The 13839-nt window shown below is 38.4% G+C and overlaps 1 protein-coding gene across 3 annotated transcripts in view; it reads right to left on the bottom strand.

The window, feature by feature from the left end:
- Window positions 1-13839, bottom strand: part of gtdc1 (glycosyltransferase-like domain containing 1) — a 42918-nt gene that overhangs the window by 2746 nt on the left and 26333 nt on the right. For all 3 annotated transcript variants that reach the window (XM_050049219.1, XM_050049218.1, XM_050049216.1), the window contains exons 5-10: window positions 11777-11875; window positions 11457-11573; window positions 6641-6750; window positions 3788-3932; window positions 1043-1113; window positions 862-953 (exon numbers count right to left, since the gene is read on the bottom strand). In XM_050049219.1, coding sequence (XP_049905176.1) covers window positions 862-953; window positions 1043-1113; window positions 3788-3932; window positions 6641-6750; window positions 11457-11573; window positions 11777-11875 — 634 coding nt within the window. The remainder of the gene's footprint in view (window positions 1-861; window positions 954-1042; window positions 1114-3787; window positions 3933-6640; window positions 6751-11456; window positions 11574-11776; window positions 11876-13839) is intronic.

Genomic DNA, 13839 nt, shown 5'->3' with positions numbered 1-13839 from the left:
CCTAGAGGCTAACTCTAAGCTAACTGAACCTCTAAGCTAAGTCTAAGCTAACTGGACGTAGAAGCTAATTTTAGCCACCTGGATCTAGAAGCTAGTACCAAATTCCATTTACCTCCAAAGTCGATGGTTGGAGCTGAGAATGACGTCACACCTGAGTTGACGTGTTCCGGTACAAATAGCCGGAAAAACCAAGATGTTGTAGGCAATACCTGTTCTAGCCAGATTAGCCATTGTTAGCGATACCAGTTGATAAGAACACACTATGCTGTATTTGGCACATAAAACACTCTAGCAACACGTCCACAGGTAGAAGTTGGACAGGTCTATGTAAGACTGTTTAAATGAGACAGAAATGAAACAGAAGTGCTGATACACTTTATGACTGCGGCTTTCACAACTATTAATACACAAGCCAGCCATACTGGATTCTGAGGTTGGATGTGGTGAGATCCCACATACAAGTTGGAAATCCAACTTTAGGGGGCATGCAATTTAAATTTTAGACTGGGAACTCGAAAATTGCAACTTTCCAGTGCAAATGGAATGCAGTATAACTCGCTAACTCTAACTGGATCTAGAGGCTAATTTCAGTTAACTAGACCTAGAAGCAAACTCTAAGCTATCTGGATCTGAAAACTAACTCTTGTTTAATTGGATCCAGAAGATAACTCTAAGCTAACTGAACCTAGAAGCTAACTCTAGGCTAACTGGATTTGAAACTCTTGGTTAAAAGACACTATCCCGATGCATCATGGGAAGCATAGTATGCAGTGTTTTAGGACTAACAGTCAGGATATCTCCCTCTTTGTTGCTCGGATTTGGATCATTCTGATTTTAAAGTCTTCATTTTCAGTTGGTTACCTTGACAACGTGTCTGCGGACGACGTCGGGCCTCCTGCAAAGTCCCTGCAGCCGTTTACAGAGCTGCTCAGGTGTGGAGTACAGGTACTCTGCTGTATTGGAGACCAGAGAAGAAGAAAGTGAAACTGCATGTCCCACTATTATTGAACCAGACTTCACTTTAAAATCAGGTTTTAATTACCTGGAAATATTTCGGGATACACGAGAGCCTTCGGACACAGAGGATAACAGCCACAATGAACCGCCTCTAACCTGTAAAACATTATAAAATTTAAGTTTTAACATGTAAAAATGTTTTCAATTCAGTATCTGAGGAGGTCATTAACAACAGCAAATAAAGAAACAGTTCACCTCATCTCTTCCTCTCTGACAGTCAGATGTTCAGATTGATACCACTCTCATGTCTGTACGTTAAATATGAAGCTGCAGCCAGCAGCCGGTTAGCTTAGCTTAGTTATATCTGTAATATCTGGTATGTTTGATCTGTCCAAAACTGAAGAATAAAAACAAAACTTTTTTACGAGCAAGTTCACCATTTGTGGATTGTACAGATACAACATGTGAGAACATATGCTGATAATGTGACTAAACCTCACTGAATAAGTCTTGAAACACTGTGCTGCAGTGACCCCTGATATTTAAATATTCTGTGTTGATCAATAACTTATCAGTGTTGGGTCTCCTCGTCCTATTCAAACAGATGTGACTGCAGCTGTACTGTGATTAACATACAGAGCTGTGATGTGTCGGGCTCCTGAATGTGTCTGATCTGGATTATTCAGGTCACTGTAGTGCTGTGATGTGAATGAGACAGAATGATGTGAATGACTTCATCGTCACCGAGGGGCACTGATCATCATCATTAATCACATTAAACTGATTTCAGCGATAATGAGGATGAAACTCTGCCGACACCTCAGCAACACTCACTGATTCTACTGTTTCTACTCTGACACAGGACATGATGACAGGCTCAATGTGAGCTGGAGCTTTTATTTTGTAAATTTGAGCTGGAGCTTTTATAAGCTGTGGTGTTAATATAGAAACACTGAAATATAATAGTACATGATGATGCAGTGTAATGATAATAAAATAATATTATAGTACAGAGGCCTGTGGAAGAACAGCAGCCATTTTGTGTTCTCCGCTCTGACAGAGCACCGTGTTAATATTGAACATGTTAAAGTAAACCTTCAGAAACACACTGTTTGTATGAACAGCACAGAGCAGCAGAGCGCTGTGGGGGTGGGGGGGTCCCTCCTGGTTTTGGATCAAACACCCCCCTCACATCCTCAGGGACAACACTTCCTCTCTTCTCTGCTATAATTAGCTCATGACTTCATTATCACAGTGTGTCGTCGCATCACATAAATAATACTCTGATTATTCATTTGCATCCAACACACGTCACCGTTAGCTTCACTGTGGACGCTAATACTGCTAACTCTGCTAACACCGCTAACTTCAGTCCAACACAACACGTCACTGCTGTTAGCTTCACTGTGGACGCAAACTCTGCTAACTGTAGTCCAACACAACACGTCACTGCTGTTAGCTTCACTGTGGACGCTAACTCTGCTAACTGTAGTCCAACACAACACATGTCAACACGTGTCACTGCTGTTAGCTTCACTGTGGACGCTAACTCTGCTAACTGTAGTCCAACACAACACCTGTCAACACACGTCACTGCTGTTAGCTTCACTGTGGACGCTAACTCTGCTAACTGTAGACCACATGTCCAACACATGTCAACACGTCACTGCTGTTAGCTTCACTGTGGATGCTAACTCTGATAACTAGGCCCTGACTCACACCCTGCAGGATGTCAACATGATGCTGCTCCTACTCTCATGGACCACAGCGCCACCTGCAGCTTCCTGACCTTAAAACTTTTATTCTCTAATTAACTGCAGTCATTGTTTAATTAATGACCTCAGTCCATCGCTTCTTCTGTCATCCTCTGCTAGCAAAGCATGCTAACATGTGACTTCAAACGGCTCCTGTGTATTCTAACATGCTAGCGGCACAATGCTACCATGCTAACATCCACATCATTTGAACCACTTCGACGTCTGGCAGTACTTAAACTTTTCGAACAATGTTTCAAGAGAAAATATTCAAATTAACGCCTTTCATAATTTAATTTATGGAGTTCTTTTGCAATTTATTATAGGTATTTCATTTATTCTTTTTTATGTTTTCATGTTAAGTATCTAAGTATTTTATTTCATCTATTTGTTATTTTATTTCTGTGTTATTTTTCAATTCAATGTATTTATATTTATTAAATAATTTTATTTCTGGGTTCTTTTCTCATTTATTTTTGTTTTATTTATTTGTATTAGTTAAATGTAATTAATTATTAAATCATGTCATTTTTTGTTTTTGTCTGACTGAATGTATTTATATGTATGACAGTGTTTTCTTGGAGTGAAGCCTCAGATATAAATAAATAAATATGTGAACATGAATCAGGTGAAGATCAGACGATCAGACTGCAGCCTGACCGCCTCACACAGCCGTTTGATTGGCTGCTGTTGTTGAGCCTGAAGCTACCTGCAGAGTTCAGGTGACTGAAGTTTGACTGAAGTCTGGTTCACAGGCTGAGTCCACCTGCAGGTCTCTGCCAGGTCTCCTTCAGAAGAGGACACCTTCGTCTGATCATTAAAGGCACCACATGATGTAAAGATAAAGAGTCTGAGGCTTCGCTGGGCGACACACTCAGGTGACACGCTTCGAGTTTAAGACATGTTGCTTAGTTGAGTTTTGTAAACCTCCTGTGGTTGAGCTCAGAGACCAACATTAACTGGAATTATTTTTATTATCCTTATTATTATCGTTATTATTTTCAGATAAAATGACAAATTACTACTTATTATTGACAATAACAATCATGAGATAAATGGCGGTGAATTAAACTCACATGGCGACTCCAAAGAACTCGTGTTTGGCTGTGGAGACGACCACGTCGGCCTCACACAGCACTCGCAGGTAATCCTCTTTGGAGGACAGGAAACCCCAGTTCAGTATGTGACCGTCCAGCAGACGCCTGGCCTCGGAGAAGATCTCTGCAGGAAGACAGCAGCCGAAGAAGAAGAGACGTACAGGTGAGTCTGTCACCAGGTAACGTCAGCTCACTGAGATTGATGACATCACATTCACAGTTTTAACATTAACGACAAGATGTTCATGTTATAAAAGGATTCTGTTTCAATAATTAACTTTAACGACTCAGTTAGCGTTAGGGCTGCCCCCTAATGGTCGACCAAACGTTAGTCGACCAGAAAGGTCATTAGTCGGCAAGTTTTCATTGGTCGCTTAGTCACAGAAAAAAACAACAAACACGAAACTCTATTATGAGCTGCACCTTGTCAAAATAAATCAAAATATATATGACTGGACTATGTGGGAGTTTAATTTGAAAGGACAGACACAGGAAGTGTCCACGCTCAGCAGTCAGACAGGAGTCAGGTTAATTTCCAGGGCTGGTACCTGCGGTTATTCCACAGGCTAGTTAATAACATGTCGGGCAGGAAATCCAAAGTGTGGGATCATTTTGAGAAGGTGAAGGACGAACCCAAGGTGATATGTAAACTCATCTTCATTGGTCGACTACAAACATGACGTATCATCTGAAACATGGAAGTAGCTACATGCCCATTAGCCCACAGCGTCATTAACAGGCGGCTCGCTCAGTGTGTGACGTGCACTTGTAGATAAAATATAGGCCTATATTAATGAAGGTTCATTAGTACGGTTTTGTATTTCTCTGTAATGTAGCACAGTGTTAACAATGTTACTGATACTATTCTTTCTCACACCTTCAACTCAAACCACCAAAATATATAATTTAATAACTAAATTAATATCATTAACATGCAGGAGACTAGTCGACTAATGGCCCTAAATGATGACTGTTGGTCGACTAGGAATAGTCTTAGTCTGGAGCAGCCCTAGTGAGCATCATCACATGTTTGTACAGAAATAAAACTACCACCAACATAAAGTAAAGATTTTTCTTTTAGCCTCTAAAACTGTTTATCATTATCATCCTTGTTTGTTTTTGTGTGCAGGCTGCAAGTAAATAAGTTGTACTTCATTTCTAATATGAAATAAAATAAGAGGCATAATATCAGATGACAATGACGCCATAAAGGAAAGAAAATATTAATTAGACAAAGGAGATTAAATGTAAATGGAATTATATATTATTATTAATATGATGATATATGTAATGAGGGTTTTCTTTCTAATAAGCTCATAAACTCAGAGGTTTAATAAATAATAAAAAGAGTGTTTTGTGCGGACCGACCAGGAATAAATAGAGAGAATGAGACCGAGAGACGTTTTTAAAAAAAAGCCAGACGTTTATGAATGTGGACGTTTATGACTGGAGCAGAAAGAAAAACAGGTGAGGGGTGAAAATAATCAATACTCTGACCCTATTAACAAAATCAAAGTCGATTAAAATTGTCCTAATGTGATTGCCTTCCCAGCACTCATAAAGCTAATCAGAGAATATGAAGCTGAATTTACGGTCAGTGTGTTTATGCTGCAGTAAAACTTTACGTCTCAATATCTCAGAGTGTGTTTGATCAGATTGTGTTCATTACGTTAAAACACACACACACGCACACACTCGTACACACAGAGTCATTATAGCATCATCAGCTGATGATACACGGTGTGTTTTATCAATTAAAAAGTGTCCTGACAACCTCTGACCTCTGCAGAATCTAATAACACAGAAACTGAGACTGCAGTAAAACATCAAGTCTCTAAAGGTGAAAGAAAAGTCAGAGCAGCTCCAAACTTCATCAGATTAATGTGATGAAGAACCTCAGAACCAAACAGCTTCAACGACCATTAACTTACTGCTGTTACCAGTACGACTGGGTATCTACCTGTACTGCACCCCTGTATATGGTATTATGTTTATTCTCATAACGTCTGCAAGAACGAAGCTTTAGGTAAGAACATATTTTAGGTAAAAACAATTTTTAGGCAAGGACAATTTTTTAGGTAAGATCAAACTTTCGGTAAGAAATAAAATTTTAGTCAAAACTTCTTTTTTTTTTGCTTCGAACAAATTTTAGGCAAGAACATATTTTGGATAAGAACAAATTGAAGGTAAGAACATATATAACATTATAACATATTTTAGGTAAAATAAATTTTAGGCAAGAACATATTTTAGGTAACAATTTTTTTGATAACAAATTTTTTTGGTAAGAGCAAATTTTAGGCAAGAATAAATTTTGGGCAATACTTTCGGTACAAACAAATGTTACTGAATAACACAATATACATAAGGACACATTTTAGGTAAGAGTCAAGTTTTCAGTAAGAGCAATTTTTAGGTACGGACAAATGTTACGTAACAACAAAATTTACATAAGGACAAACTGCAGGAAAAAACACAATTTAAAATACATACAAACAAAATGTATGAAACAAACTTGAATCTAACAGATGTTAATTTAGTTATTGCTGCTTTAGAACCTCTTTGATTGTGTAAACATGGTGCCAGTACCAGGTTGGACCCTTTAGCCTTCAGAGCTGCCTTTTGTTCTATGTGTCAAGACTCAGTGAGCTGCTGCAAACATTCATCAATAACTTCGCTCTACATTAACATGAAAACATCACACAGATACTGTCGATTCTTTGGGGTATCTAAGACCAATAAATCCATTTCAGTGTATATATATATGTATTTGTTTTTACTTTGACATGTGCATGTTTAATTTGTGTGTTATAAATGTGTGTGTGTTTGTACCTGGCACATCAGTGAAAGTCTCTCCGAGCACCGACAGGTGAAAGTCGACTTGTCTCTCCTTCAGTTTGATCAGAGTGGAGAAGAACAGGTCAGGGTCCTTATCATGTTCCCTGCAGACAGACAGACAGACAGACAGACAGACAGGTAAAAACAAATTTGAATTCCAAACAATTTTGGGTGAAATTTGTAAAACTTTAATTAAACACTTGGTAAATTTTAGTAGAACAAATTTGGGTTAAACTAACTTTTAAGTATTTTTTATAAACCTTTAATAAAACACTAAGTAGAATTTTAGTAAGAACAAATTGATTTAAACCAAATTTTGGGTAATCTGAAACTTTTTTTTAAACTTTTTTTTAAAAACTTTAAATAAATACTTGGTAAATTTTAGTAAGAACAAATTTGGTAAAAATGTGGGCTCTTTAAGTTCCAGGTGATGCGTAAGAGCTCCCAGTAACACATCTAATGCAATCTAATAAAATAAATAAATTTTAAATAATTGAAGTAATTTTGTTTTTGCTAACAAATTTGTCACATTTACATTTATACACCTGATTTAAGTCCTTTAACATTTCCATATTTTCCAGGTGATGTTAAACTGCCACCAGTGAAACTAAATTCTTCCTGCACATTTTTCACATTAAAGGTATTACAGCCTTGTTATTATTGGCAGGCTTTTAATGTGAAGAATCTATACAAGTGTTGAGTTCTGTTGACGTTAAACAAAAAGGTGGAATAACTGGACTGAATATGTGGATGAAACATGATTCATGTGTGACATGATGATGAATCAGGAGAACGAGTTACAGGTGACTATGTTTGTCTTTATTAGAAATCTAAGTTGGTGTTTTATTTTCCCCTCTTCTTCACGTTTTTCTTCAGATGTTCCCTGCCTGTTTGTTGTCTTGTCTTTGTGTTTACGAGGCGCCTGGTTGGTGGTCTGATCCAACAATACAGCCCGTGCTGTCTCCACATTAGTGTTGTTATTACAGTACAACATATATAATGTCATAATGTGAGCAGAGACGGTGTGAAGGTCAAACAGTCGTTTGCAGCAGCAGCAGCAGCAGCAGCAGCAGCAGCAGCTCCTCCTCGGTGGATTTCCTGAGGTGAAGTATTACTGAGCAGATTATTTCTTCTCATTTGCAGCTCTCAGCTTCTCGCCTCCCTCCGGACTCAAAGATAATTCCCTCATTTCCACAAAACCTTTTTAACTCCTTCTGTGAGGAGCGACCCCTCTATTCCCTCTGATACAGGAGAGGACAAAGACTAGGAGATAACACCACAGCTCCCATCACCTCCCCTCTGCTCCTCACCCTCCTCACCCCTCTGACAGGAGAAAAGAGTGATAATTAATGTGTCAGGATCTCATTCAGAAACAGGAAACACTCACGAATATGAGAAATACATTAAAAACAATAAAGACGATTAGTCGATTCATTGATTAGAAATTAATCTGAAACTATCCTGATAATCGACTATCCCGTTAATTCAGACTTTTTTAACCTTCTTTGAAAACAGATCATTTTCAGTTTTTCTGTCTTTTATTTCTCTGTAAACTGAAACTCTTTGCTTTAGTGAAGATTAGAACTTAATAAAGGAGGATTCATCACAGAGTGTTGGACTGGAGCTGTTCCTAATAAACTGAAAATTATTTTATCTTCACTTTGAATCCTGAAAATTTAAGTTTGTATCAAAATTTTTCGGCTGCAACTGACAATTTGTTTCACTGTTAATATGAAAATTATTTTCTTTACTGACTGACCTTGTAGTAAAATAATGTTAATAATGTTTGTTTCTCAGAGTCAGAGGAGATGTCTTCACATGTTTTGTTCTGATTTCAGGATATTTATTTTTTCTTTGTTGTAATAACAATAAATTGATTAATGTCACAGCTCATCCGGGGTAAAAAGCATTTTGTATGTGTGTTTATTTTATTTTATTTGTTCACATTTTATTCTTAAAAACACCATCAAGCCTCCCACTCTGTGCTTTCACCATCATCACCATCATCACCTGATCTCAAAGGTGAATCCACATAAAGTGGGGTGAGGAGTGAAAGCAGCTGAAGTGTGGAGGACTGAGCATGCTCAGCAGAGAGCTCATTAATTAAAGAAAGAAACAGTGATGGTCTGATTTACAGATGAGTCATTAAATATTCTGCTTCATGTTAAACCCAAGACGAGCTTTTTAAAATTCAAATATTATTTACTGAGACTCACAATGTGACTCTGAAACCTACAAACTGGAGTCTCATTAACACACAGAGGGGGCGCTTTACTGTGAAAATACTACACTTTACTGTGAAAATATCACACTCAACTGTGAAAATACCACGCTTTACTGTGAAAAATTCTGTACAATAAACACTTTACTGTGAAAATACCACGCTTTACTGTGAAAATATCTGTATGATGAACACTTTACTGTTAAAATACTGCACTTTACTGTGAAAATACCACACTTTACTGTGAAAATATCTGTATGATGAACACTTTACTTTTAAAATACTGCATTTTACTGTGAAAATACCACGCTTTACTGTGAAAATATCTGTATGATGAACACTTTACTTTTAAAATACTGCATTGTACTGTGAAAATACCACACTTTACTGTGAAAATATCTGTATGATGAACACTTTACTTTTAAAATACTGCATTTTACTGTGAAAATACCACACTTTACTGTGAAAATATCAGTATAATGAACACTTTACTGTTAAAATACTGCACTTTACTGTGAAAATACCACACTTTACTGTGAAAATATCTGTATGAACAATTGACTGTTAAAATACTACGCTTTAGTGCGAAAATATCTGTTAGATGAACACTTGACTGTGAAAATACTAAGCTTTACTTTGAAAATAGTGCACTTTACTGTGAAAATATCTGTATGATGAACAGTGTTGGGCTCGTTACTCACAAAATTTAATCTATTACTTATTACTAATTACCCTTTTTAAAAGTAATATCGTTACCTTACTTATTACTCCCAGCCAAAAGTAACTAGTTACTTATGTAATATATTACTTTCCCAGTACGCCCCTGTGTGAATCTCGGTCATTTATTTTCCAGTGTTCCTATTTTCTATTTTCAGTTTCACAAAATGGCTAATCTGCATGAAATGAATGAAATCTGAAAACAGTTTATATATACACATATATACATTTTACTGCAGCAGTGTATTAAGTGGTTGTTATATTAAAAAACGCACCGGTATTCCACCCGATTTTGGAAGTGTAGCACTGTTGACAAAGTCACGTTTCAGTTTGCTTTAATCATTATAGTGGAAACGTCGCCACACAGCCACTACATGGCAGCATAAGTCAAGTTATAGGCCAAAGTAGGTAAACTGACCACTGAAACTGACTGAGATTTATGCACATGTGCGCAGGTGAAAAATAAATAGATGGTGCTCTCTACGATGACGGACGGTATCACGCTTTTATTTTATCTCCGTGAATGTAGTTTATTATTGAATATGAACCACCTTGGTGCATTACACTCATTATTGCAGCTGCGTAGGATGTCACACTCAACAAGCGCCCAATCCCCTAGACACCGTTGAAACAAGACCGGTGATCGCCCTATTTACAAGATGGTTACCACCTGACTATCGCGTCTGGTGGATAGTGGTGCTCACTGCTCACAATAGTATTGGAATATCAGCTGTTCCCCATTGTAACGCAGTAGCGAGCTTTCTGGGGGGTAAGTAACTGTAATATTATTACTAAAATTTGAATAACTCGCTACACCCCTTGTTACTGGGAAAAGCAATATTATTACTGTAACGCGTAATAATAACGCATGATGATGAACATTTTACTGTTAAAATACTGCACTTTACTGTGAAAATACTGACATAAACATTATATTTATTTAATATACACTGAATAAAATATACTTCGCTGTAAAGAGTCCATGCAGTATGTGATGAAATGTGATATTCAGTTAATAAAAAGATTAACGTCAGAGTTCCATGTAAAAATAACTGAAATAACAGAGTTGTGTTTGTTGTTGATGTTTTGTGGCTCAGAGCAACAGGACATCAGTCCTCTGATCCCCCGTCCCCCCTCCCACCCTGCAGGCTCCGGTGCTGCAGCATCTTCACCTGAAACAGCTGTTCACCTCCCCCCTCCTCACCCCCTCCTCCCCCCTCCAGCAGCAATAAGACGAGCTGTAATCTGAGGATCCAGGCCACACACAGATTAAAACACAAACCAGACGAGGAGCTTCAATCACAGATTAACAGAACATCCTCATTTCTGACAGAATAAAAGCAATAATCCATCTGTGTTTTTCTCAGTTCAGAGCAGATTACAGGACGGCTGCTTCAGTTACTGATACCACAGAAGAAGAACAACACAAACACACCGCTGGCATCCAGTAATCTCATTTTCAGAGCTGAGGTCAGATTTATCAAACTGACGGAGGTGATAGGAAGTGACATTTATACTGTTTCACTCTGAGATTAATGGTGCACGCTCACACATCCAGCTTTACTTTTATAATACCTTTTTTTTATTATAAAATAACTTGTTCAGAATATAATTACTGTTTTAGTATACAAATTTAATTTAGTAAATAATGATATTTTCTTGTAAACTACAAAATTATTTCATATCATGGTTTATAACTTTACAACTTTTATTTTTATATTGTGACTTTTTTTTTACTGTAAATTAAAACTTTGATAATATCATGACCTGATAATTGACAATGTTTCTGCTGAATTGTGACTTTATTTTCAAATTATTTTTAAGGTAAATAAATGAGAGTATTTTAGAGTCTTCAGACTGACTGTAACTCACCACCTGTGAGGCCAGACGATGTGCAGAGGTTTCACCTGGTCTTCACTACCTGGTCTCTGATCTGTTCTGGGATCAGATCTGGACTCATGTGGATCTTCCTGCTGCTGCTCTTCACTCCTGTCAGGTGTCATTACAACATTAATTATTTTAACATGCTGCAGACAGTAATTTAACATCCCATAATAAGGAGAAAAAGATTAATAACAGATATTTTACTTTGTGAAAGTAAGTTTTATGACATTAATACTGAAATATACATAAAGTTTGTTGTATTTATAGTAGTATTAGTACACAGTATTTACAGTAAAGATTGTTGTCACCTTTGAGTCTGCTGCTGCTGGTCATTCTGCGGTATGATGATGTCATCACCATGAGATGGCTCTGCTGGCCTACGGAGGAGTTTGTGTTTGGGCAGCAGCCTGAAAAACAAACAAACAAACAACAGAAACATTTTTACAAAGTGAACACATGAAGACAACTGTCCAACAGGCTCCTGAACCCCTCACCTCCTGTCTATAATTCGTCCTGCTGACTGTCCCTTTATGGACATTCTCTGAGTTAGCCGCTAACTGCTAACAGCTACTTTTTCTAGTACTTTTTCAGCTACTTTATCTCCTGCAGCGGATCGCACACATAACACGTCATCGAAATGTCACTCCTTTACTGTCTATGATCCGTCCTGCCGACTGTCCCCTTATACAGACATCATTTCGGCAGTGTTACGACCTCCGCTGCCGGCTACAAGGTGAGACAACTCTGTCCCACACTCTGAGATCTTACCATTAATAAAGAACGGCGAGGCAGCATAATGGTTTCTGCCTTGAACAGGCACAAAAAACACAAAACAAACATTGTCACACAGCAATACGTATCAGAGCTACGTTATGTCGACAGCTTCAGATTAAAAAATGTGGTAACGTTCCATTACGTAAAGATCATCCGAGGAGAATTACTGCAACAACTAAAGTTCATGACTCTTGCAGGTTTTCCAGGACCGTGGGAACGTTTTGATGTTTTTTTAATGTCATAGAGGAAAAGTAGTTCCAGTAGAGAGTTCAGAGTGATGCGGCTCTGAGCCCTGAGGCCTGGAGCTGACCTGCGATCAGCCGCCTCACACTGATGGCGGGGGATGGGGAATATGAACGGTGTCCCAGCAGGTCATTACAGCACATTAACATCCACATTAGAGTCAAACCAAACGCTGCCAGAGTCCACTGTGTGTCCACCGATGGTCACGTGACCTGAGGACAGTCAAACTGTCTTCCTGCTGTTGTTTTGTGAACACGAGATGATGTAACGCTCATATGGACTGTGACATCAGGACGGTGGGATTATTTTCAGACCACAGAAGAAGAAGCATCTGTTGTAAATCTGTAAAAACCTGCTGGATTCATCTGCAGGTTCAGATGGGACACAAAGTCCCACAATCCCCTCATCATCATCTTCATCATCACACCCACTGTAACCTGCTGGTCATGATGGGCGGGGTTCATCTGATCTGACCAATCAGCAGTTACCAAGATCATTAGGAGCAAACGTTTATTTGCTCTCAACCTGCTGCTCTCTGAGAACATTCCATTATTCTAATAAACTGACAACAGATGATCTACAGGGTACAACAATAAGAAATGTTTTATGAGTTTGTTACAGCACAGAAAAATGTGTCACTAACCACTTAGACACATGTAAATGATATAAAAAAATCACCAGGTATATAATATTAGGTTTTTAAAGCATTAAAAAATGAACAGTATCCACCTGATTCCTGAGGACACTACTGTAGAAATTATTATGGATGAAAGTTCCAGTGTGATAGCAGGAAGTGGTCACACTGACTGTCTGTGGATAGTGTCAGTGGCTGTACACCAATGGTAGTTCTTTTTAGGGCTGCCCCTGACTGAGAATTTTCCTAGTCCACCAACAGTCATCATTTAGGGCCATTAGTCGACTAGAGAAAGAATAGTATCAGTAACATTGTTAACTGAGACTTCCTGTATCTACCTGATGATGATGATGATGTAAAGTCATGAGACAATAAGTTCCCCTAATCACAGGTTTTATCTGAAGGGATGGAAACAGCTGGCGGCCACCTTCCTCCTGTCTGACTCCACTTTCACTGCACCACTGTACTGTACTGGAGGTGGAGCTCAACGTACTGTAGGTGGAGGGTGGAGGGGCGGTGGGGTTGTGGGGGGTGTTTGTCGGTGGCTGCTGCGCCAGAATCGACCACAATTGGCTCCATATGTGTGTTTGAAGTAACTGTGATGAAGAGGAGCGAATTCAGGATCAAACCAGCGCCTGTGATTTGTCCTTAATGCCACACACACACACACACACACACACACACACACACACACACACACACACACACACAGTCTCTGGC

This window comes from Epinephelus moara, chromosome 7, assembly GCF_006386435.1.
Source record: "Epinephelus moara isolate mb chromosome 7, YSFRI_EMoa_1.0, whole genome shotgun sequence".
NCBI lineage: Eukaryota > Metazoa > Chordata > Actinopteri > Perciformes > Serranidae > Epinephelus > Epinephelus moara.
The sequence above is the reverse complement of the archived record's forward strand: the minus strand, read 5'-3'. Positions and strand labels throughout refer to the sequence as shown.